Source organism: Pholcus phalangioides, unplaced genomic scaffold, assembly GCF_987345545.1.
Source record: "Pholcus phalangioides strain wild (caught in Gottingen) unplaced genomic scaffold, Ppha-v1.0 ptg000017l_1, whole genome shotgun sequence".
Taxonomy (NCBI): Eukaryota; Metazoa; Arthropoda; class Arachnida; order Araneae; family Pholcidae; genus Pholcus; species Pholcus phalangioides.
The window spans coordinates 36,412,158-36,436,956 of NW_028301610.1; the positions used below are offsets into that span (position 1 = coordinate 36,412,158).

Genomic DNA, 24,799 nt, shown 5'->3' on the forward strand with positions numbered 1-24,799 from the left:
ATGAATTATATAGTGTTTTATTTTTTTAATTCACTCAGGCTGAATTTTATAAATGAACTTGTGCCAAAAATTGAGTTCATAATTAACACATTTTTTTAGATTTATAATAATAGGCCATTATTTTCTCAATATTTGATTTTGTCAATAATTATTGACAAAATTTTTCTTTGTATGAAATATAAAGTTGCTTTTTATTGTTGAGTTATTCAAGGTCGGAAATTTTAAGGATTTTTGGAAATTTTTCACAAAAAATAATGCACTTGATTCTAGAAGGCAATATTGTTCTATTATATAAATTTCTATTAATATTAATCATTAAGGTGACTAGAATGTCAAATTATTAGTTGTGAATATAGGTTTGTTTTCAACCCTTTAACATCTCCATCTAAAAAATTTCTATCTTTTTATGTTTTCATATGATCAGGGAGGCTCTGTGCCCCTGTGTGTAAAATTATGTTTAATTTTAGATAAAACATTACGATAGTGCAAAAGATAAACACAAGCTAACAATTTCTTTTTGTTAATAATCTGTTGTTTCCTGAGAATGTTTTCTTTTCTCAGAGTAAACAATATTTTTTTTCATGCAGCAGTTACTTTCTGATGATAAGTATATTATTTCCTAATCAATATTTAGTATGGGGGTACCCCATCCCACATCTTTTTTCTCTGTAAGTTGAAAAACATGCTGTATTACGTTTTTTCATGGATAGAGTAGGTTTTTTTTCTTCTGCGGTTGACAGGTCTGCACATGTTATCAAGTTACCTTCCTTCCCAACGTTCCTGTAAGAAAATTTTCTCCCTTTGGGGTCATTCAAGTATTACGTCAGCATCAGGGGGGAGGGGGTTTCGGATTTGCTGACTTTTGATGACAAAGGGGGGAAGGGGGTTTGAAGGTTGCTTACGTCATCAACCACCCCTTTTGGAAGATACAAAATATTCTAAGCTGCTGACGAAATTTTGCTGACAGGGGAGGAGGGGGTGTCAGTGGTTTGCTGACAAGGGGGGGGGGGTCAAAAATGGCTGAAAATCTGCTTACGTAATACTTGAATGGCCCCTTTCTCCCAACCATGTAATTTTCTCCCCTTCATCAATCTGAATTAGTCTGTGCATAGTAAGGCAATTTGTCATATAATTGTATGTAGTAAGAACTATTATAATGCACAGATGTATTTTCAGGGTGTGAAGGGATGTGCACAGTTCAAAAAAGGGACCACCATCATAGCTGCCATAGAAGCTCTAATACAAAGAAAACATTGGGGAGGGGGGGTCTAGGTTTACCAGTCATTCATATATATAACATGAAAGGACATATGCAGGGGGGAGGGTTGAGTTGTACATTCATGAATTGATGCGGCACGTTTCCAACAGGGGGGGGGATCCAAAATGACTTTTCCGGTTACATGTTTCAAGATTTCCAGTGAGGTCACCTGATTCATCTCTTGACATCCTTGAATGAGAGCTTAATGAAAAGTATCTGTTGTTTTTTAATGCATTTTTCTTATAGTTCTTATTCACAAAATTTCACCAATTTTTCTAGTGGACTTTTTTGGTTTTCTTGGTGGATCAGTTTTTTAGTAGATGCCATAAATATCATTTGTTACTGAGGTATAGTAGAGCCCGATTATCCAAACCTGTCGGGACTGACCCTAGTTTGGATAATTGGATAGGCAACTTAAGGGGATGTTCCTAACTATAATAAAATGGTTGAAATATATTTTTTTTTATGCGTAACTGTTTTTTTAATACAGCAAATGTATGTTTCATCAAATTTAGTAGTGGATAGGTAGATTAAAAAAAATATTGTGTGGGGGCACAATTTTCCTTTACACTTTATCCAGGCTTATGACTGGCAGCTGTTAGCACCGGCGTGTTCAAAAATTGTTTTTTTTTTATCTTAAATTTTTTTATTTTTTTCCATCTTTTAATTTTTTTTTTTTTAACTTTTTTATGATTTAAATTTTTTTTTCTCTTTTTATCATTTTCTGAACTGCAGGGATTAAAATTTAAGGAAAAAAGGTTTTTTGATTGTTTCTTGCTTCAAAGAAGACATTCTTCTCAATGCTGCCATATCACGAATTCCTCTTAAATGTGTTAGTTGAATAGGATCGGTGTTCTCCTGTCGTTCGAGCCATTTCATAGCTTTTCCAAACATTCAAAGGCTTCATTATGCGATGGACCTGGGTTATTTTCAGAGGATTTGTTTTCATTTTCCTCAATTTCTTCATCTTGAATATCATCCACAAGCTCATCATCATTTAAAATCTGATATCCAGGATCATCTGCGTCACTATTTAACCACTCATTAATTTCATTTTCTTCATAACTTAGGAGAGATTCTTCCCATCTCTTTCATTGTTTTACATTCCTAATTTTCATTACCAGATTTTTGAAATCCATTATCAGTTTTTCTTTATTTAAAATTTTATTCTAAGACTTCTTTAATGTTGAGGATTTTACTAGATTTCCAGTAATCAGCAACCATCATACAACAATCTTTTAAATCAACTTTTTTGGTATGTTGGGAATTGGGCTCTTCTGTTTCTTCTCATAAAAGGAGTTTTCTTACATTTGCTTTCTATAAAGTCATTTGAATGTCTCTATCACACTTTGATCCATGGGTTGTATTACACATGTTACATTAGGTGGCATGAACAATACCCGAAACTTTCCATTTTCATGTTAAAGTTTGTCTGCATATGGATGTGAAGGTGCATTATCTAGAAAATCAATAGCACTCTACTTCCTGTTTTTTTCAAATTTGTTTATGCTCTTTAACTTTAGGAACGAAAGTTTTATTGTATTAATCGATGAAAACTTCTGTAGTCATCCAACCCTTTTTTTTTTTAGAAGTGTAAATAACAGGCAAAGTGTTCAAATTTTTGAAGGCTCAAGGATTTTTTGATTTTCCTTTCACAAACAATGGCAGTCTATGGTTTCCTGTTGCATTTGCACACACAAGAATTATTATTCTTTCCTTAATTTAGTCCCTAAAGCACTTTTTTCAATTCTGGATGCTAATGTTTTTTGTGGTAGAGATCTCCAAAACAGTCCAGTCTCATGGCTGCAAGGCATGCATTGTAAATGAATTCTTTTTTGTATTCAATAATTTCTTTAAATTCTTTCCCAAAATTTGTAGCGACCACCATAGATGCAGATAATTTTTTGCCATGTAATATGATTTCTCGTATACCATGTCATAACATGAAATTTTGGAGCCACCCAGAACGTGCTTAAAATGTATTTTCTCCATTCAGTTTTTCATTGAAAAACAGTGACTTCTCACACAATAGGGGTTCAGAAATTGGTTGACCAGATGAGCATTTTTGTAAAAACCACATGTAAATAGCTTTATCAATTTCATCATCAAAAGATCTTTTCATAGATTTTTGTTCTAAGCTTCCTTGCTCACTTTCAAGTGCTGTTACAAAATTTATAATGGAATCACCATTCTTTTTAATTTTTGATATCTTAGACCTTCCTACATCATATTCCAATGCTAATTTTGTTCCTGCTTCACCATTTTTAAGCCTCTTCAATATCTTTGCTTTTTCCCCTAATGAAAGAACAATCCTTTTTTGCTTCTCAGACATCTTATTTTGCCTTAGTTCTAAATGAAATGAACCAGACTGTAACAGATCACGAGTGCAATAATCAACTTTTCGAAGAAACCTTTCATTCAATGGAAAGTTCCACTGCAAAAAGAACAAAAAAGGGTCCATGGTGAAGAGGGGGGGGGGGATAAGTTAAACAGGAATTCTGTTGTCTTGACATTGATTTCATCTTCTTTTCCCAAGCCCTTATTGTCTTGTTACTGCTCCCAATGATACACTGATCGGGGGAATGTTTTCGATTTCACATGCTAAATCAAAAAAAAAAAAAAAAAATTAAAGAGAGTTTGGGTGTTTTTAAATAACTGAACAGTTTGGTTAGTTGGAGTTTGGATAATCAGCACTCTACTGTATTTTTTTCCAAATTTAAAAAAAAAATTTCAGATTTTTGACAAAATTTTTTTAAACTCATGTATGTAGTTTTAAATCAATGAGAAGTAGCTCCTTTTAGTAAATTTACGATAAGTGAATTATCAGAAATATTTCTTCACAAAAAAAAATGCATGGAATATATAAAAAAAACATTTGACATTTATTGTTCAATAGGTTTGAGTAAATTAAAAAATATATATATATAATGGAACATGTTTACAGAAAGTCAAGAGACCAAAATAATATTTTGTTTTAGACAAGTTTTCATTTTATAAAAGCAAAAATCACGAAAGCATTAATCATTAGTGGAATTATCTTTTGATTCTGTTGAAACCAGGTTTCGGTCTCGTACAGTGTTCATATCGGGTTTCACTGTATGATTTCATCTTTTCTGAAATTGTACCCCATATATATAAATGTATAAAAAATAATATGCGTTTTCAGATTTATCGCACTATGTTCATTAAAACATGGTTATAATGCAACTTTGATCAACCATAGCTGCCAAGTCTCCCGGTGTTTTTATGAGTTCAATCCATATGATCATCTAGAAAAAAAATGTTGATCCTCAAACAGTTTTTTTTCACATTTTGAAAATAGGGCGAAATAAACAAACTTTCAAGTATGTTTTTCTTTTCCTTTTTAAATTCAAGTTGGTGAAAAAAATTGGAAATAGATGAAACTGGAATATATTTTTTGTAATTTTATTCATGAAATCAAAATACATGTATAAAATATTTTTGGGTCAAACTCACTTTTGCGCCAAAAAATAAAAATCGTTATATGTGTGCTGGTACAAATAATACTCCCTAGCGCAACCCAACCTGCAAGGGTAAAAGGCTTATATACCTGGAGGGACAGAGCCTGGGCCGCGACTGGTTTGTCGGTACAAATAATAATGAAAAAAGAAAAGAAAAATATATCCACATAATATATAATACAAAGAAATAAATTGCAAAAGGTATGAAGAATTAAAAAAAATGGGCATTCAACGATGTATGCAACATGAACAAAACATGTTGTGATACAAGTTTATGAACAATAACTACATTACAATAGGAAACAGATAATTGAAACTTCCTTGAGTTAATAGTGATTTTAAATTTACAAAAAAGATGTGCATGACAAGATTGTTTAATTATAAATTGAGGAAATAATATTTTAAGGGCTGTTTATTCTCTCTTACTCTATTAATTTTTTTTCTGAAAACAAGTTTTATTTGATTTGGGTACTTGCATAATATAACATATAAATTGTATCCCAAATTTTTGTAACTTCAGATTGAGATTGCTACATATTTTATAGATAATTTTTAAACATTTATAAACATACAAACATTGAATGGGGAATATTTTTTATTGTTTGAAAAGTGGAAATGTATGTGTGAGTATTATTTATACTCAGAATGATTATGGGTAAAGGACTTCTGTGTGATGAAAAGTGTAGAATGATTGCTGAAGTATGTCACCTCCAACATATGTAATAATTTAATCTAGATTCTACTTTCATAAAATAAAGTAGCTTTAAAAATATATTGGGAACATTTATTCCTGATAAAATAGAATTTCCTATTGTTGCAATTTAATTCCACACTCAAATATGTGTTTTTGAAGTTAGTTTTTAATCTAAGGAAATTCCAGATGCTTAAAGGCATCTACTCTATTGAACTGTGTGCATACAATCTAAGATACAACCATCTGTCATACTGTGGTATTTTAGGACATCAAAATCTTTTGAAAGTTCCTACAAAACCATACACAAATAGCATAAATTTATCTACATCTAATTCTAATTTATTATTTTCAAACCAGATATTTATTGAGTCAAGATTGTTCTGCATGTTATTCTTTAGGAGTAACAAAGAGCTAGATTAGTGATGGGCAAACTTTTTTAGGAGCAGGCCAGAAAAAAAATTGGCAGGTCCTCAATTATATAAAACAATAATAACTCTAAGAAAATTTTTTCTACTCAGATGAAGTTTTTAAATCAATTTCTATTAAAATTCTATATTTTGCAAATGTATAAAATATCACTTTTCTTAGGATCATTTCTATAGTATGATATGCCATGCATAAAATCTTGAATATAAAATAAAATAAAATGAACCACATAAAAATGAAATAAAATGAACCACATAAAAATGAAATAAAATGAACCACATAAAAATGAAATAAAATGAACCACATAAAAATGAAATAAAATGAACCACATAAAAATGAAATAAAATGAACCACATAAAAATGAAATAAAATGAACCACATAAAAATGAAATAAAATAAATGACATATAAAATTGAAATAAAATGATATATTTAATTCATGAGAATTAAATAATGTAATTTAAATATATTAAAGAAAGATGTTGTTCAACAATATATTTCCATGCTTTCACGGTCAGGCAATTTTTTGTTTATGTGTCTCAACTTTTGCCTTGAATTATGTTTCTACAATGCTTTTATATAGTTTAAAGTTCTTTTGATATTTTTTCATACTTTGAAGTTTCATACTTACGTTTACATTTTAGTTACTTATTTTTAATCATATTTAGATTTAAATATGTTTCTGAAAATCTATCTTGGACTGTTTGATGTAGTCAAATTCATTCAAAAGTGCATACATAAGTCAAAGGGCAATAGGATACATAAATGGGAAACCTAGAAATAAAAGAATTTTAACACAAAGAGGGAAACGTGAAATAATGACCAATATATATAGTGATTGTTGCAGGTAGTGATTTGCAAGTTGTTGCATGTTTCTCCTGAAGCCAACAAATAAAATTCCACATTTCTTAGTGCAATGTTCATTCAGGTATTTGAATTCAAAAATTGGAGTAAAGTTGGGAAAGAACAGCATAATGTAACATACAATTCTTCTTTCCCTCATTCATGCTGTTTTTTTCAAACTTTTCTCCAATTTTTGAAATACTATAAAATCTTGGTTTGCTGCTTATCTAGTTGGCTGCTTATTACCTCTCACGCTTCTTGGCGATATCTATAAAGAACCTCTTTTCTCCAGCGCCCCCCCTCCCCCCAGAAACACTCTAGTAACAGTGGAACTTCGTTTATATGACATTTAAGAGGCCAAGCCAAAACGTCCTATTAATGTGTATTTTAAACTGAGACTTATTAAAGAACAATTATTTCTCCACCCCCCCCCCCCACACACACACACAAACACAGGTGTACAAAATATTATACAATTCAATGTGTTTAATTGTATTTCCAACTCTGGTATAAAAAAAATATCATTTGAATAACACTTTAGGGGAAAATAATTAAATGTGCCATTTCAGTAACACACACTTGAGGTAGGAATAATTAAATCGGGTATTTCAAATCACTTACAGAAATAAAATTCAGTAGAACATTACCTTTGAGGTATGACATAAAAAAAGTATGAGATATGGATAAAAAATTGCAACAAAATCTTCTCAACTTGGGAAAATTGCCTATCTTGGACTCTTTTTGGCAGTCGATGATTTCCAACCAGTAGCTTGGTCTTTAATTTTGTTTCTCTGCTTTATAATCGTTTTCAAAGTTTACACTGGGATATTCAACTGTTCATCAAGATAAACTTTGGTCATGAATTCAGCAAGAATTTTAGCCTTTAAGAATTAAGCACTTTTTGTTTTGTCGGCATTATGAACAGTGGATTTGACATAACCAGCAATCAAAGCACCACAACAAAAAAAAAACTCTACAGGAAATGATTGAAATAACTCATTGTGTATGTGTACCGTACGCATCTCATATTGGCAGACCTGTACCCTCCAAATGTTTACAATGTGTGGACTTCCTTACCCTTTGAGGATAACGCTGAAAACATTGGGAGAATAAAAATTCTGAAAGGACATATGGCCGTCAAAACATTGAAACCCATTTCTTTTGGGGCTCACTGCATCTGCGTATTCTCAGAAACAAGTAATAAACAAATCACTTGACAGTCCACTCTAAATGACCATTAGCCAGATCACTGGCTATTTTCATATATGCCAGCAATCATCCTAAAATTTAAGGCTATTGCAGTGACAATATACAAGAACTGTTGCAGCAGTGCGTTTTCATTGCATACAAAAATGAAATTTGGCGTGTGAGTCGAAGTGAAAACATCAAATAACTGAGGCTTTGCATTGAATAAATGAATTAACATTAAAATGTATAGGAACCAATTGCAATCGAAGCCTAACATAGTATAATTGTGAAATTCGTATACCAAATCAATGTATAAACGATGTTACACTGTATTCCCCCTTTTTTTTCTTCCTTTTTCTGCTATACCTAATCATATTTTGTTTGAATGGCATCACGCTAAGACTCAAGGCTTGTGGGATTGCAGGCTTTTAAAATTCATTCTTGGCCTCTATTGGCGTTCAAAATATTAATACTTACTTTTTTTCAGTGACCCATATAATTCTACCAAATATTTTTATATTTTTGTGCATATTCAAATGAGTAGAATTAATGGTAATTTTTTTAAAACTTTTTGAAGGTACCTTTGGATCTTTTCCTTGTTAGAAGTGTGGAATTTTTTTTTGTTGTTGGCATCAGGAGACAGGGCAGCAACTTTCTATTATGGTTTTTTAGAACATGGTGTTTGTATAAAAAGTTAACTTTTTTATTTTGATAAATATAAAACTTTTTATAAACATGAATGACGTATCTGAGGTCTACACTTTATTTTGATACTTTTTCTAATTGGAAGTATGTCTCTAGAATTAATGGTTTTCCAGTAAAAGGCAGCAAGAGGAATTATGGAATCACTCTGTGTAGCCTACTTAACATTCAATATATAGGAATTTTATAACACTTTGTGATATAAATTTTATAACACTTTGTGATATAAATTTTATTACACTTTGTGATATAAATTTTATTACACTTTGTGATATAAATTTTATAACACTTTGTGATATATAAAGTTTGGGTGTGAAAATTTTTTTAGGAAATAATGAAAATTGTTATTTTTGCTTGTAAACATTTTTTTTTGATTGGTTTCCACAAGTTGATTATCACCTATTTATGACCAAAACAAGCTAGATATTTACAGGGTGATTCAAAACTTAACATACAGATTTTTAGGGGAGGTAAAAAACACAAAAACAAAACAGAATCACACAGGAATGTATGACCGGAAACCCCAACCTGATCAGCTGGAGGATAAACAAAGATGCAGAAATGACAAGCCAATAATGGGGGGGGGGAACTCTTTATTTAGCTATATTTTACATGAGTACAGTACACGTACATGTTAAATTTCACAGCAAGTGCTCAAATTCTGTATCATTCACAGTTATGCATGCTTGAAGCCGCTGTTGTCGCTGGAGAAATGCAGGGTATATTTGAAAGGGTTCAACAATCAAAGTATCGCCATTTTGCATAACTGTGGATGGTAAGAACTTTGAGCACTTGTTGCAAAACTTCATGTGTACACATACTGTCCTTGTGTAAAGTATCACTAAATAAAGAGCTTTTCCACCATCTCTCTTAAAAGTTTGTACGTTGAGTTGTTAATCACCCTGTATACTAGTATAAATTTTATGAAAAACTCGAGGAAAATGAAAGAATTTGCTATACAGGGTGTCATGTAAGTGCTAGCATGGCCTTTACCTCATCAACTGTCTGTCGCAGAGGTATGATTGAAATTTATATAATGTTCAACAGGTGTTCAAAAATTACATTGTAGTAGTTTTAAGAGTGGAAATACAGTATGTCACAAAATAAAAAATCTAAATTTTTATTCAATCCCCCCATGAAAAATGAAGGAAATTTAGGAAAGAACAGCATTAAATGTGGGTAAAATAGTTTTTCCCGCATTTATTGCTGTTCTTTCAAAAATTTAATCAATTTTTCAAATTTTAATATCCATGCTAATATTGCACTTAGAAACAGAATTTTTTTTATGGCATCAAGAGAGACACGGCAACAACTGTGTAATTGGGTTATTGAGCACAAGAACCATATAAAAATTTATTTTTTTTTATTTTGTTACACACTGTATTTCCACTCTCAAAACTACTAAAGGGTAATTTTTGAGTGACTGTTGAGCATTTTATAAATTAGAATCATACCTCTAGGACAGATGGTTGATGAGATAAGGCCCTTCTAGCATTTGCATGGCACCCTGTATATATCTATATATAAGAGCAATCAGTAAAATAAGACATGGCTTATTTGATGCTCACTGTGAATTTTATAAAAGCTGAAACTTTTAGCTCATTGAATTTGAATCACAACTAAAAAATTTTTTTTAATTTCTCGGATGGTCATCGCAGCACTCTTCTGCAAAATGCACTTCGTTAACCATCAAGCTTCTGTATCACAAGTGGATGAGAGCGAGAGAAAAAAAACATGTTGCTTAATTAGAAATAGTTGCCAACAATGGCATCTGTTTTGCCTCATGCCACATGTTATAAAGATAGTGCACACCACATGAAAGAAACAATTAGGCTTGCCTGCTCTTTATTTTTAACCTCCTTTAAGTTTTTCAACCTGCCAGGCACTGCTTTGTCTTGATTGGTCATCATGAAATTGAAATTGATGTTCCATGAGTGCCATTTGTACATCTAAAAATATATGGATGGGAAATGCGTGTTAAAAAAATAAACTTGTACCATCTACAGTCCTTTGCGCAGAGAACTCTTCTCTCAAAACTTGCATACTTTATGCCACTCAAGTCTTTATCTGGAAGCTCCATGTTGTGTCCTGAAAGTAAAGATGTATTCACATCAAAACTTAGTTAGCTTATACTACTTTTTTTTCATGTTTATTTGCATATTTTTGTGTATTGTAGCTATGTCTTTTCCTTTTTCTACAGGTGCTGCTGCCTATTCAATAAATTCAAATTATTCTAATAATGCTGTGCTGGATCACAGTAGCTCACAAGGAAAAAGCAGTACAGATGGAAACTCAGATAGTACATTATCATCTCCTGACGAAACTACACCTCTTGATTCTTCATCGCGTCAAAGAGGTGGGGCAATACCCAAACACAGAGAAAACTCTTTAGGTACAGGAAGTTAGGTTTTTCAAATATTTGATGTAAAAAAAATTTAATTTTCTGTAGGACCCGCTTAGAAACTCACCATAAAAGAAACCTCCAAGAATATGATAAAAGAAAATGTAAATGTATGCAAAATCTACAAAACTGTTTGAATTTCTTTCACTTCTCTCACAATAAAGAAATAATTCATATGATGAAAGATGAATGTCAATGTAATGTTTTTTACAAAAAAAGTGTCACAATATTAATGGAGCAGGTATCCCTTATGTCAATTGAGCAGAAACTGAAGTGATAGTAATTTTCCCTGAAAAAATAAAGGATGGATGACTGCAGGGAAGTAAAGATAAATTAAATTATCATAATTCAAAAAATGCTCGCTTTTGCTTTTGAATCTAAAGTCTGTGTATTTAAGTAGGAGGAATAATTACGGTAACTTTACTTTTCTATATAGTATACATGTCCTACATTATTTTTAATTTATTGTATGTTTAACATTTTACAGAAAATCTTAGAAATCTTTATATATATGTTACTGCAAAAGCCTGAAGTTGGTCATGTCGCAAAGTGGCCAACCCAGTTGACCTGACCAATGTCTGAAATTCCAGTTTTTGCCAGCCCTTATATGTCTATCTCTAGACATCCTTATTTATGTATCATTAAAATATCTATATTCAGATTCCTTTGATCGTTAGGGTTTCCATAGCTAACCATATACTGACCATAATTATCACAAACAAATACACTAACATGGTGATAACGCTGAATCATAGGGATCAATATATAGAGGCTGGCTAAAGTCTGATGAAAGCCGGAATTTTGGACATTGACCGGGTCAACTGGGCTGGCCATAGCCAACTTTGGGCTCTGGCAGCGACATATATATAAGGGTCGTTCAAGTGAAACATGGACTGGCATCTGAAAAATTGCAGATACTTTATTAGGAAATGAACACTACAGCAATCAAGTAGCATAGTGATGACGCATCAAGAGAGCCTACAGATAATCACTAGGAATGGGATGAATAGTGATTTTGCCAAATAGCCAAATGCCAAATATTCAGCTAATGTCTTGTCCCAGTTCATCAGAGCTGGGCGAATGCCCGAAATGGGTGAAAAACCTTCATGTAACAAGGTTCTTGGGTCCCAACAATCACTTTTGGAATGTTTACTTTGGTTGTCGTGGTTCCCTAAAAATACGTTTCAGATATGCATATATGCCTTTACAATGATTTTCTTCTTCTTTAATGCTGCCAGTATTGCAGTTTATGGTTTGTCATTTTTTCAATTCTCCCAGCAATTGAAGAAAACCCAGGAAGAGCCAGGTATTATAGCTAGCTATAAATAAAATGTTAATTTTTAATTGAAAATAAAATTATTGGTAATTTCAAGTGATTGATATTGAGTCAATTATTTTAATTTTTTATTTAAATAAATATTACAAAAACTGGTAACCAAAAGATTTTTGTTGTCATGATACTGACAATCAAATTTAATAATGATATACTACTGTATTTTAATATTAGTGATACCTCATTAAAGATGATTTGTTCTGGAATCACTTCATTAGCCGAATGTGATTTCCCATAGGTTTTTATGGAAAAATGTTTGATTCATTCCAGCTTCTGCCAAAAATTCAAAGATATATTTAAGTTTTTCAAAACACCAAGGGATGCTATAAAAAAGACAAAAACTGATTGAAGGCTAAAATGGCTTCAAAATTTTATAAATGAGAATATCCTATCTTTTTATATATACTGATCTTTTTATTTTCCAGCATGTAACACAACCCACAGCAGCTTTAGTCTACTAAAACTTATGTTGACATAACCCAATCAAGTTCGTAAGTGTCTCCATCCATTTGTGATTTGGCCAGCCCATTTCTGATTCTGACACATACAAATGGGAAAGATAATCTCTCAGACTGTTCAGCTTGATAAGTCTCTCACTGAAAGAATGCATGCTCTGAAAACATGGCTACCTTTTTTTTCTTTCAATGAATTTTCTATTTTGGCTGAACCTTTTATTTCATATGAAATGGTTCAAAGAATTTCAGAAAGAGAAGCGTAGGTACATCTGAAAAAAAGATTCTGCGGTGGACATGAGTTAACCGGACCCTAGTAATAGTAATTCTGATGATGATTGGTGCAAAAATTCAGCTCACGACTTGAATATTTTATGTTAGAGTGTGCATACATATCATCGAAAATGTTTGTTAGCTGAATCGGTATTCGTTAGCCGAAGCAGAAAAATAACAAAAAAAATCTTTATTAGCCAAAAAATTCATAAGCTGAGGTATCACTGTGTTTACACAATCAATTTTTTTCAAAACACTTGTTACAATTTTACATCTAATTAAGAAAATGTCAACCATTATTTACTCCCAAGTATTAATGCATCATAAAATTTACGACTTATTTTTCCTCTCTAGAGGTTCTTTGCCCCTCTCAGTAGCTCAATACGTTTCTTGTCTAGGTACATTTTTTAGTTAGTGAACTTGTGTAATTCATGCTCACTTCCACATTATTGCGGTAAGATTCTATTTTCAGCTTCATGTTTTACTTCTAGATATTCATCCAGACATAACCTCTTGTACAGAAAGTGATAGGTTTATACCACACAATAAAATCAGTAAATTGTTAATTTATTCAAAAAATTTTAGTTAATATAATTTTTTAAAATTAGTTTGTTGTGCTAAGATTTACACATATATTTGTCTTAATACCTAAGTAATATTTGGCCGAACCGAATATTCGGCAAAAGGGCCGAATACTAATTAGCAGCTGAATATTTTGCCTATCTCTATTAATGATATTCATTGTTCAGGCAAATCTCCCAACGTGGTACAAGTTTCTCAATACCTTCTGTGAGGAAGGACAAAGGCTGATGATGGAACCACTCTTCCATATAATCATGTACCACTTCATTGCAGGCAAAGCGCTGACTTACCTTTCAGGGCCTTCTTTAATGGACCAAACACATGCTAATTGCAAGGCAATAGATCCAGACTGTAAAGCAGGTGATCCGCCGTTTCCCAATGGAAAGCACACAATGTTCTTTGTTGCATTAGCAGTTAGTCGCCTTGAGTTATCCTGAAACAAAATCATATTTCATCACAATTTGCCTGGCCACTTGCTTTTTATGGCTCTTCAAAGGTTCTATAATGTGTTGCAATAGCATTGATTGTGGCCCACATGGGCATCTACTCCAACATCAGTAGTCTCTAGATATCAAAGAGCAGGCTCAACATGACCTTTCCAGCCACAGCAGATAACTACTATACTGCACACTCATCATAATCATCATTTGGCGTCCTATAAGGGGAAAAACCTAGGCAAATTTTGCCCATTGCTCTAACACCAAGTGGTTCAACATGAGTTGTGGGTCATGTGACAATGAAGAGAAACATTATTCTGTGGAAATTCCCAGAGTTTGGTGGCTGCTCCGGGGACGAAAGTTATGGTATCTGTTACCACATTATATTGAATCTGTGTATATGGGAGATTATGGAAAACCGCAACCGGTAAAGCCATATCAGAAAATTTGAGGCTGCTCCTGTCTGCGGTGCCCTTTTAGAAAAGGAGCAGAGAAGGTCTCAGAGATATGGCTGAGAACTCAACATGAAGTTATTAAATAGTAATGCATGAAAGTTCAAGTTAAAGCAGAATTGAAACTCACCATGAATTTAGGTGTTTAGTGTAATTGAGAAAATTTACCAGGTTGTAAATGCTGGGAGCATTAACAACTTCACTTAGTGTCACCTGATGATCACCAGATTTACTGCACACTAACTATATATAGTCATATATTGCCATATGACAATTTTCAACCAGTGGAGTTGGGTGGGAATTGAATACTCCATCCATTGGTGGTTGCCCCAGGCTCGGTAGGTAAAGAACTTGCTTCTGACATTCAATGCCCAGATTCGAACCCATGGACCTTGATGGTAACTTTCCTAGTGGAAGACGAGCATCTTACCACTGTGCCACTCGGGCTTACAGCAGATGACTGGACCTTCATTGGCCTCAGTGACGATGAATGTCTCCATTCCTCATTCATCCTTTTTTTGTTGCCAGTTGGAAATTGTCAACCATGTTTCACCCATAGCCAGAATGTGGTCTAAGAATACTCAACTTGCATTCTCTGTGAAAAATTTCACTTCTTATCACACCTTCCTTGCGCAAAAAAAAGAATAATGCCATGCTGTAATTGCCTGGATGTTGAGACAATCATCACTCACAAAGGAGCTTTTAAGGTTGAAAGCTCCTTTGTGAGTGATGATTGTTTGTGCCATGGCAGAGTATCCATCACATACCTCTGCTGTTACAAGTGTAATAATGAAGTTACTGGATTTAACAAAATTTTTCATTGTGCCTGTGGTTCTCAGTAAGTGCAGGTGAGGTTTTACTGTATTTTGTGCAGCAAGCTATGTCTTCTAAAATTCATCTTGGTGTAATTTTTTCTTCATACTTTGAAAAAAAACTTCTGTTTTTTGTTTTCTTAAAGCCTTGTTAAGAAATTACAAACCATTGTATCTATAGTGACTTTTATCTATAGTTTCTTTATCAAGAAAAATATGAGAAATTGAATGCCATACAGGGAACACCACAATTTTTTTTTACTAAAAATTTTTCCATTGTTCAAAACTACCAAAAAAATTGATAATGGAGAGAAATAAAGGGCCAACACAAATCCCAGTGAATTATGTTTTTTAAAGAAACATTGGAGACTCGACAACTATGCGAAATTAATATTTATATATTAATAGTCATAATTATTATAATATAATTTTTATCACCCATAACTTCATTCAAAATTGCAATTTAAATACTTTTCATTGAGAAAATAAGACATTTTTATAACAAAAAAAAGCTAGAGCTGGAAAAAATGTGAGAATTTTATAAAACCTAGGTCATAATAGTCCTCCTAATTATACACCCAGTGGGTAAAAAAAAAATAGGAACACCCAGCTATTCACCACTAATATTGTGTGGAACCTTCTCTGGCTTTGATGACAGCAGATATTCTTCTAGGCATTGACTCTACAAGTCGCTGAAACTGTTGAAGTGGAATTTTAGCCCATGCTAACAAAATGGCAGCTCTTAATTTTGAGCAATTGAAATTTTGAATCATGTTCCTCAAACCAATCTGAGATAACTCCAGCCCCTTGGAAGGGTGCATTGTCATGCTGGAAATAGTCATAATCATCAAGAAACATTGTGGCCATAAACAGGTGCCTGTGATCAGTAATGATGTGTGATGTGGAGGTATGCACTGGCATTGACGGATGTACCCAATGGAAATGAGGGACCAAGAAAATGTTCCTCAGACCATGATTCTGCTGCCACCTGATCAAACAGTTGTCATGTGGCATGCCGTATCCATGGCTTTGTGCTGCTTGCGTTACACACAGATCTTGACATCAATGTCATGGAGAATAAATCTTGACTTGTCAAACCAGACAACCTTCTTCCATTCATCAAGTGTCCAATTTTGGCATTCTTTAGCCCACAAAATCTGTTTTCATCAGTTTTGCAGTGAAATCAAAGGTATTCTTGTTGGTCACCGGCTATTAAAACCACTTTGTTTTAAGCTTGTAAAGCATACAGATATGCTTTGCGATGATCCTGAGTTGTATTGCCCTGCAATTTGTTGCATTGTAGCTTTTCTGTTGTTGCATATAATGTGTGTGAGTCACCTGGCTTCTCTTTCATTCACAAGCAATTTCTGCCCACTATTTTGCTTTTCGTTTGAAGTTTTTTTGGTTAGCTGTCATTCTTTGAAGACTTTAGATACTGTTCAACAAGAAAAGCCAAGAAGGTTAGTGACTTCAAAGATACTGAAACCGCCCCTTCTGGCGCCCACAATAATGTTGCTTTCAAAGTCACTCAAATCTCTTGTTTTTGTCATGAATGGGCAAATTGTAATATTAAATGATGCATCTGACCAGGAGGAAGCTTTTTATCAGCAAATCCAGTTTATTATGTCGGCGCACATGCTGCATGGACAAGTTGAAGTTTGAGTGAGGGGTGTTCCTAATTTTTTGGCCACTGAGTTATCTCTTTATATAGTACACGTCAAATAATACACAGCATGCTTCAATATCAAAATTTCAGAAAAGTGCAGTACAAAAGATATCTAATAACTTGCAGAGCTGAGATGAAATAAGATAGTAATATCAGGGTATATATTGTTACAAATATGAATAGACACATAAAACAAAAACTCATTTTTGTGAACAGAATATTACTACTATAATTACTAGACCACTTATGCAAAATTGGTGCATTCTAGAAAATGTAAATTGTACACAGGATGCATAAGAAAGTCCCTTTATTCTGGAATAACTAAACTGTTGATCCTAGAAGCATACTTCCTATTGGAAAAATTATTCAAATAATGTGTAGACCTCAGACACGTTATTCATATTTCACTGTTCTTTTCTTCATTTTCAGTAATTTTCAAATTCAAATATCTCAGTGAATATTGCACTCAAAAATATTAAATTTTTTTGTTGGGCTCAGGAGAGACAAGGCGACAACTTTCCTATTGGGCTTTTTAGGATTGGGGGGCAATAAATAGAAAGCTAATTTCTTTATTCTAATAACTATGCAACCTCTTGCAATATGAATGATGTATCTGAGGTCTACACATTATACAAATACAAAAGCCACAACAGGCAAATTCCGCAACGAGGTGACTAAAAAAATTAGGCCCATAATAAATATGGATGTCAAATATAACCAAAATACGCTGAAGTAGAGACTTGGTGGCCGCTGTTAATTTGCATAGAGTGCAAGATGACCAGAGTTCAATTTCTGGTGGAGACTAGTCAGGTTCGAACCACGTTCCCTCCCACCACAGTAGTGTTTAGCTGTAGTTGGTTTTCTGTGGTTCCCAACTTTGAGGCTAGAATGCAAGTTGATTTCTCTGTAAATATTCTCGTCACAGACAGCAACAGGCCCACAACAGTACAATTATTCAGTCATTACACTTCATTCTTAGTTTGAAAATTTGGTTGCAGATGGCAGCACTATAACAAGCATTACACAGAAACAAACTTCACTTCAGGTTTGCTACACATACATACACATTTTCCAGCATGGCCAAGGTCTTCTTTGCCCACCTGCTACAATATCTTCAATGAGATAGAATGGCGGACCATGATCTGGTGAGGAGGTGGAGACCAGTAGACATTTCTTTCTCAGCCCATAAAAATTCAGCAGTCTCAATCAGTTGGACCAAGACCATCTCTCTCCACATTATGTTTCATGTATAAAATTCATTAATTCATTTTTTTATTTATAGAGCAAATTTTTGTTATTTTATAGCATAAATATTTTTCAGGTCAGAAGCAGATGCAGTCATCTTCAGAGAGGGGAGAATCAGTGATGCAAATGAATCAGCGATTGTTAGATATTCTTAGTAAAAGTGATGGATGTGAGCCTTATCAGGCTGAACAGGAGCTTTTGCAGTTCAAAAGAGAGCTTGATATGAAAAGTTAGTAATTTTTCTTTTCTGAATGATATTTCAATTCAATTAAATTTTATTGCTTCCCTGTAAGGGCCCTAGCAAAGTGGCATATATAGTACAGGAACATCTCGGAATATATGAGTAATTGTATACAGTTAAACCTCTCTTTCTTGAAAACTCTAGTTCTCAAAAAATCAATGCATTTTCACCTCTCTGTCTTGAAGAAATTTTCAAAAATCTCTATTTCAAACGCCAGGCTCAGTGATAGTAAAAAGGAAACAAGAAATTCCTTTTCTTTTGTTCAAATCTGGCTTTTTCTGGTGATGAAAGAAACTGACAAAATGTCAATCATAGGAGGATATTATGATTGACAGGGGGTGAATGCCAAATGGATGGCTTGTTCATCATGGCAGAAAATCAGCCAACAGATAATTCAAAATTGCTTCAAGAAAGCTGCTGGTTTGGAACCAGTCATCTGAGTGATGAAGGATCAGATTTGAGGGTTCACTTGAATTTCAACAATTCTGAGAACAATGTTGAAGATGAAATTTCAAAACATTAGGGGAGTTACTAAAAAACACTTGAAGCTAGATATTTAATTTTCAAATTTTTTGGAAATGGACAAGTGCACTATAAACTTGTTTCACCATGACTGTGATTGACCAAAAGTATTGCTGAATAATAGACTCAGGTGACAAAAATACAGCAGAAGATGCTCCAGAGGAATTAGAAAAAAGTAACAGTGTGAAAAATGTTTAACACATGCTGTAAACACATTGCGTCATTTTGTGGACCACGCTGAGAAGATAGGACCCACAAATATTTGCATCTCTTGCTATTATAAGTGAAATTGTGAAGGCTCAAAGAGCATAAAATATGCATCAGTCTAAGCTTACAGGTTATTATGAATAAGGTATGTAAAAAAAATTCGAATTGAAAAAAAAAAATTCGAGTGTATTTTAGTGTATTTGCATATAGTGTGACTGAACATTTATTGTGTAACTTAATCAATAAATTTCATTAGTATGTAGTAAAATATACTAAGTTATTTTTAGTTTTTATCAATCGAATTTTTCGCTAGTTTTGGTATGTTTTATGTTTTCCCTTTTTTTACTAAAAAAAAAACTATTTCTCTAAAACTCTCAAAATGTCTCAAAATTTTTTTTGGTCCCATCAGTTTTTGAGATAGAGAGATTTGACTGTAATTGAATACAGTAGATTCTTTCTAATCCGGCACTAGCGGACCTGGGTGTGCTAGATTACTGGAAGCTAGTTGAGGAGGTCCACTTTATTATAGTGAAACTTCACTACACTGGTAAAATAATCACTTAGAACTTCTAATTAAACATTTAATTAACACAAAACATAGAAGACGGTTACACACACAACGGGCACCATTGCTATCCCGACATCACTGACTCTCTTTTGAAACACAACATCCTTCCTCAAGATCAAGTTTGTGCTGCCATCTGTCAGTCTCTTTTTGAGTTGGTCATATTTACAACATTCCTTCCTCCCTAAAGAAAACAGTCAGTTGACCAACCACTTTGGAGGATGTCTGTCTGACCCTTGAAGATCTTCGAACTGGTGTTGACGATTTTACCTTTGCACACTGGTTGTCTTCATTCTTCCTCAATCCACTCTCTGCATCTGCACTCTCAGTAGCTGAAGGTACACCGACAGAAGTCATCTCATTGCCTTATTTAGTACCTCCTTGTTTTGTGACTTCTGGTCATGGCATCGCTTCACCACGGTGTAACTGATCCATGTTCGTGAAGGTGTTTCAAGACGCACCATGGATCTACCCATAGTACCAACAACAGTTCCTTTAATCCAATGCAGTCCTCTGCCAAAGTTTCTGACCCACACCTCATCTCCAGGATGAAAACTTGTTGCAGGACTAGGATCAACTAGAATATAGTTTCCTTTAATCAAATCAAGTCCAAACGAGATCTCGACTGCCTTCCATACAGGGTCATTGCTGAAGCAAGAGGTGAACTGCGTAAGTCGAAGAGTACTCTTTCCAACCTCTCTTTGAAAGTGAACTAAACTTATTCTTTGCTAATTCAGCCTTGACAGTTCTTACTGCTCATTCAGCCAATCCATTCGAGTTTGGATGGTAGGGGGCTGTTCAAATATGTACAATGCCATGACTATGTAAAAACAAAGAAAATTCTTCACTAGTGAATGACGGTCCATCGTTAGACACCATGCTTTTTGGAAGCCCAAAATTAGAAAACAAGTTATGCAATACAGAAACAGCAGTAGCTGAAGAAGTTGAGGGCACTGTAATCACTTCAAAGCTATGACAATGAGAAATGTATGGCCTTCCACTGGACCAGCATGATCAATATGTATTCTGTCCCATGGAACTGTGGTCACTTCTCGCCAAGGAACATGTTTGGCAGAAGGCATGGATGCATTTTCTTGACATGACACACATGAGCGAACAACAGACTCTATGTCTATCAATTCTCAACCACCACACACTTTAACATGGCATAGCTTTGACCGCTGACATTCCTTCATGGCTACCATGAAGTTCATCCAAGATGAATCTGATATAGTTTTAAAGCTTAGACTGGAGTTAATGTCTTTATTGAACATACCGGACAAATACACAACACACTACTACTAATACTGTGAAAATAGAACAAACATGAAGAACAGCAATGTGGCGCCATCTGCCGAGGTCTTCACAAACTCAAAACATTTAACATCATTTACTTCAACACTTTCCCCTGTTAATTGTTTGATTTGTATCTTATAAGTCCCATTTGACAACATAAAGTCAATAGTCTTGATTTCATTAGGGGTTTAGTCAGGATATCTGCCACCTGTTCTTCTGTTGACACTTGTTCAACATCAAGTTTTCCTTGGAGCACTTTCTCACGGATAAAGAAGTGTTTCAGTTCGATATGTTTAGTACACCGATGGTATTCAGGATTATGTGATAATTTTATAGCTGCCCTGTTGTCCACTTGAAGGATGGGAATGTTCTTTAAGTTCACAATATCTTCGAGAAGCCTCTGGAGCCAAATAACTTCCTTGGCTGCTTCTGATGCTGCAACAACTTCAGCTTCAGTTGTTGATGTGGCAACAATAGCTTGCCTTTGGCTTCGCCAAGAGATAGCTCCTCCAGCATATATCATCACATATCCAGATGTTGACCAACCAGTTTTTGTACATCCACCAAAATCTGAATCACTGTAACACTGAAGCACACCTTTTGTGTCAGTTGCACGATAAGTGATTCCATATTGAACTGTGCCAGTGACGTAACGAAACACTCTCTTTACTCTCACTATATCTTCTGCAGATGGATTTTCCAGTGACCGAGACAAATAACCTACACTGTAGGCCAAATCTGGTCTAGTTCCTACCATTAGATACATCAAAGCACCTACAGCTTGTCTGTATGGAAAGATAGCTTTGGTATCTTCAGTCCTTTGCACTTCTGAATTCTTGTAACAGGTTTGCATTCATCAAAACCAAAACGCTGAAGGATTTTTCTAGCATATCCTGTCTGACTAACTGTTATTGACTTGTCAGTCAGTCCCAGAAAACATGAGACTTCACCAACGGAGACTGAATTTTGCTTTTAGTTCCTTGATGAACGTTTCAGAGTCCTGTTGATCAGATGCAGCAATTAACCCGTCATCTACATATAATACTATCAATAATTTTCTACCTTTCTTCTCACGAATGTATAAGCATGGATCTGCTTTGCTTGGCTGAAAACAGAGCTCTTCTAAAAACTGCCCAAAGCACTTATTCCAACAACGTGGAGATTGTTTTAAGCCATAGAGGCTACGTTTGAGTCTGCACACTCTTCCTGTGCCATCATTAAAACCTTCCGGTTGCATCATGTAGATTGTCTCCTCTAATTCTCCATAAAGGAATGCTGTTGATACGTCAAACTGTGTTAAATGCATTTCTTCTTCAGCTGCAATGCTCAACACCGCTCGTATAGTGCCTAATTTTGCTACTGGACTGTACGTCTCACTATAGTCAATGTCTTGGCGTTGAGTGAATCCTTTTACAACGAGTCTGGCTTTATATTTGTTGATACTTCCATCTGGGTTTGTTTTTGATTTGAAAACCCATTTGCAGGGTATCGCCCTGTCTCCAGGTGGTAGGTCAGTCAGTTCCCAAGTTCCCATGTCTGGTTTTCTTTAAGAGAACTCATCTCACTGTCCATAGCCTTCTTCCAATTTATGCTGCACTTGCTGTTGATTGCTTCTTCATATGTTTGGGGATTATCTTCATCACTCAGGAATGACTCTGCTTCCATGATGTAATGCTTGAAACGTCTAGGCTTATGCAGAAGGGAACGGTTTCTTAATTGCCTATCTGATGTGACATTTTCTGATTCATCATCATCAGTTTCAGCATCACTCAAAATGCTTTCTTGACTTTCATTTTCTTGTTCAGCATCTTCAATCTCAACTTCATGCTTTTCACTCTGGTCTTGATTAGGTTCTTCATATACTGGTCTACCTGATAATTGTAATTTGGCATGCCTGTCGCAATTGCTTGGCCTTTCTTGAAAGACTACATCTCTTGATAGAATTACACGATGATCTTCCTTGACCCAGATCCTGTAGCGTTCATACCCATCATATCCCACCAGGTAACCTTTGATGGCTTTCTTATCCATTTTTCTCCTCTTCTGGCTTGGAATATGGGCATAGCATGTTGACCCTATCACTCGTAGGTGTTTCTACCTGGGTTTCTTATTAAGCCAAAGTTCATACGGACTTTGTCTTCCACTGATGACTTGCCGGTTCTGTTTAATACATATATAGCAGAGCCTACTAACTCAGCCCAGATAGCTGCAGGGAAGTTAGCCTCAGGATTTGAATATTTGAACGTTCTGGCCATTTCAACAATGGTGCGCATTTCACGTTCACTACCTCCATTCTGCTGAGGTGTGTATAGAGCTGTCAGTCTTTGGACAATTCCTCTTGACTTCAGGATTGCACGCACATCTTCATTGTCAAATTCACCGCCATTATCACTGAGGAATTCTTTTACTGAATGTCCTGTTGTATTGGCATGTGCAAGCATATGTTCCAACACATCTTTGACTTCTGACTTTTCTTTCAGTAGGTAGCCATATCGAAACTTGGTGGAGCTGTCTTTGAACACCACCAGATACCGTTTCTTTTGGAAAGATTCCTCGAATGGGCCACAAACATCAGCGGAAATGAGTTCACCTGGCTCAGAAGTTTTCTTTCTGGTTCCAAATGATAAACGGTGTGCTTTGCCATAAACACATGGCTCACACAGTTCTTTATCGAGGCTCACATTGATGTCTAACTCCTTCTCTAGTGTCCTTTTGTTTTGGCATTTGTCTTGGTGCCCTCATCTCTCATGGTATAATTGTAACAAGGAGCTGTCTACTGCAGTATGCACTTCTATCTCTTTTCTGGGCAAAATCTGTTCAATAGCTGCCTTGAATAAACTACCATTCACACTGCGTGATCCATGGAGCACTACTTGATTGTCAGCATTCTGTGCGAGTTGACACAATTTCACTGTTTTTATTCCTATCTTGTGCTGTGAGAACAGAAAATAAATTTCTACTAATTTGTATTCAAATACAAATACAAATACAACGCCACAACAGGCAATTACATCAGGTTTGTGGAACATACCAAACATTTTACAAGAATCTCTTGGCTTTTTCTGCCAACAGTTGTTTTGACTTTGATGGTGCCTCTCCCTATTGCGACTAAAGTTTCACTTCCAGCAGCTTTGATGCTACAAGAATTATCAAATTTCACGAAGTCAACAAAATAACTGGAACAGTTCGTGACATGTCTCGTTGCCCCATTATTGATCCAATATGATGTTGAACTATCTGCTACATGGATTTCTTCAGAGACAGACATCAACGCTATATTTGCTGCAGCTTTATGCACTGGTGTATCACTTGCTTTACTCACCTGTATCTCATTGGCTTTATTCTTTGGTGGTCATCAGCGATCCACAGCCTGCATTCTTTTACCCAGTGTCCTTTGCGTTTGCAGTTGTTGCATATTCCTCTTTTCCAAGGTTTTGGCTTGTTTTTACCATCGTGTTTCTGACTTTCTGCTCTTGCCGCTATTAATGCCTCCTGTACACATTTGCTGCTATCCTCTGCCTTGGTGAAATTTCTCTCAAACATGCACAATTGCACTGACAGCTCTTCGAATGACTTCTTGTCATCCTTAGCCAATAGCATCCAACTTGATTTGAAGGTCTCGAATTTACTTGGCAAAATGTGCAAAATCTTGCAGACTAGCATCAGGTCCAGTAATCTGGTTTCACTTCTTACTTCAAGGCCATTATTCAGTTCATTCCAGAC

At 34.7% G+C, this 24,799-nt stretch overlaps 1 protein-coding gene across 1 annotated transcript in view; it reads left to right on the forward strand.

Annotated features, from left to right (window-relative positions):
• The window catches only part of pcx (pecanex), a 359,123-nt gene that overhangs the window by 116,813 nt on the left and 217,511 nt on the right, over positions 1–24,799 (forward strand). The window contains exons 8-9 of the mRNA XM_089247188.1: positions 10,793–10,984; positions 18,322–18,474. Of these exons, the coding sequence (XP_089103314.1) occupies positions 10,793–10,984; positions 18,322–18,474 (345 nt within the window). The remainder of the gene's footprint in view (positions 1–10,792; positions 10,985–18,321; positions 18,475–24,799) is intronic.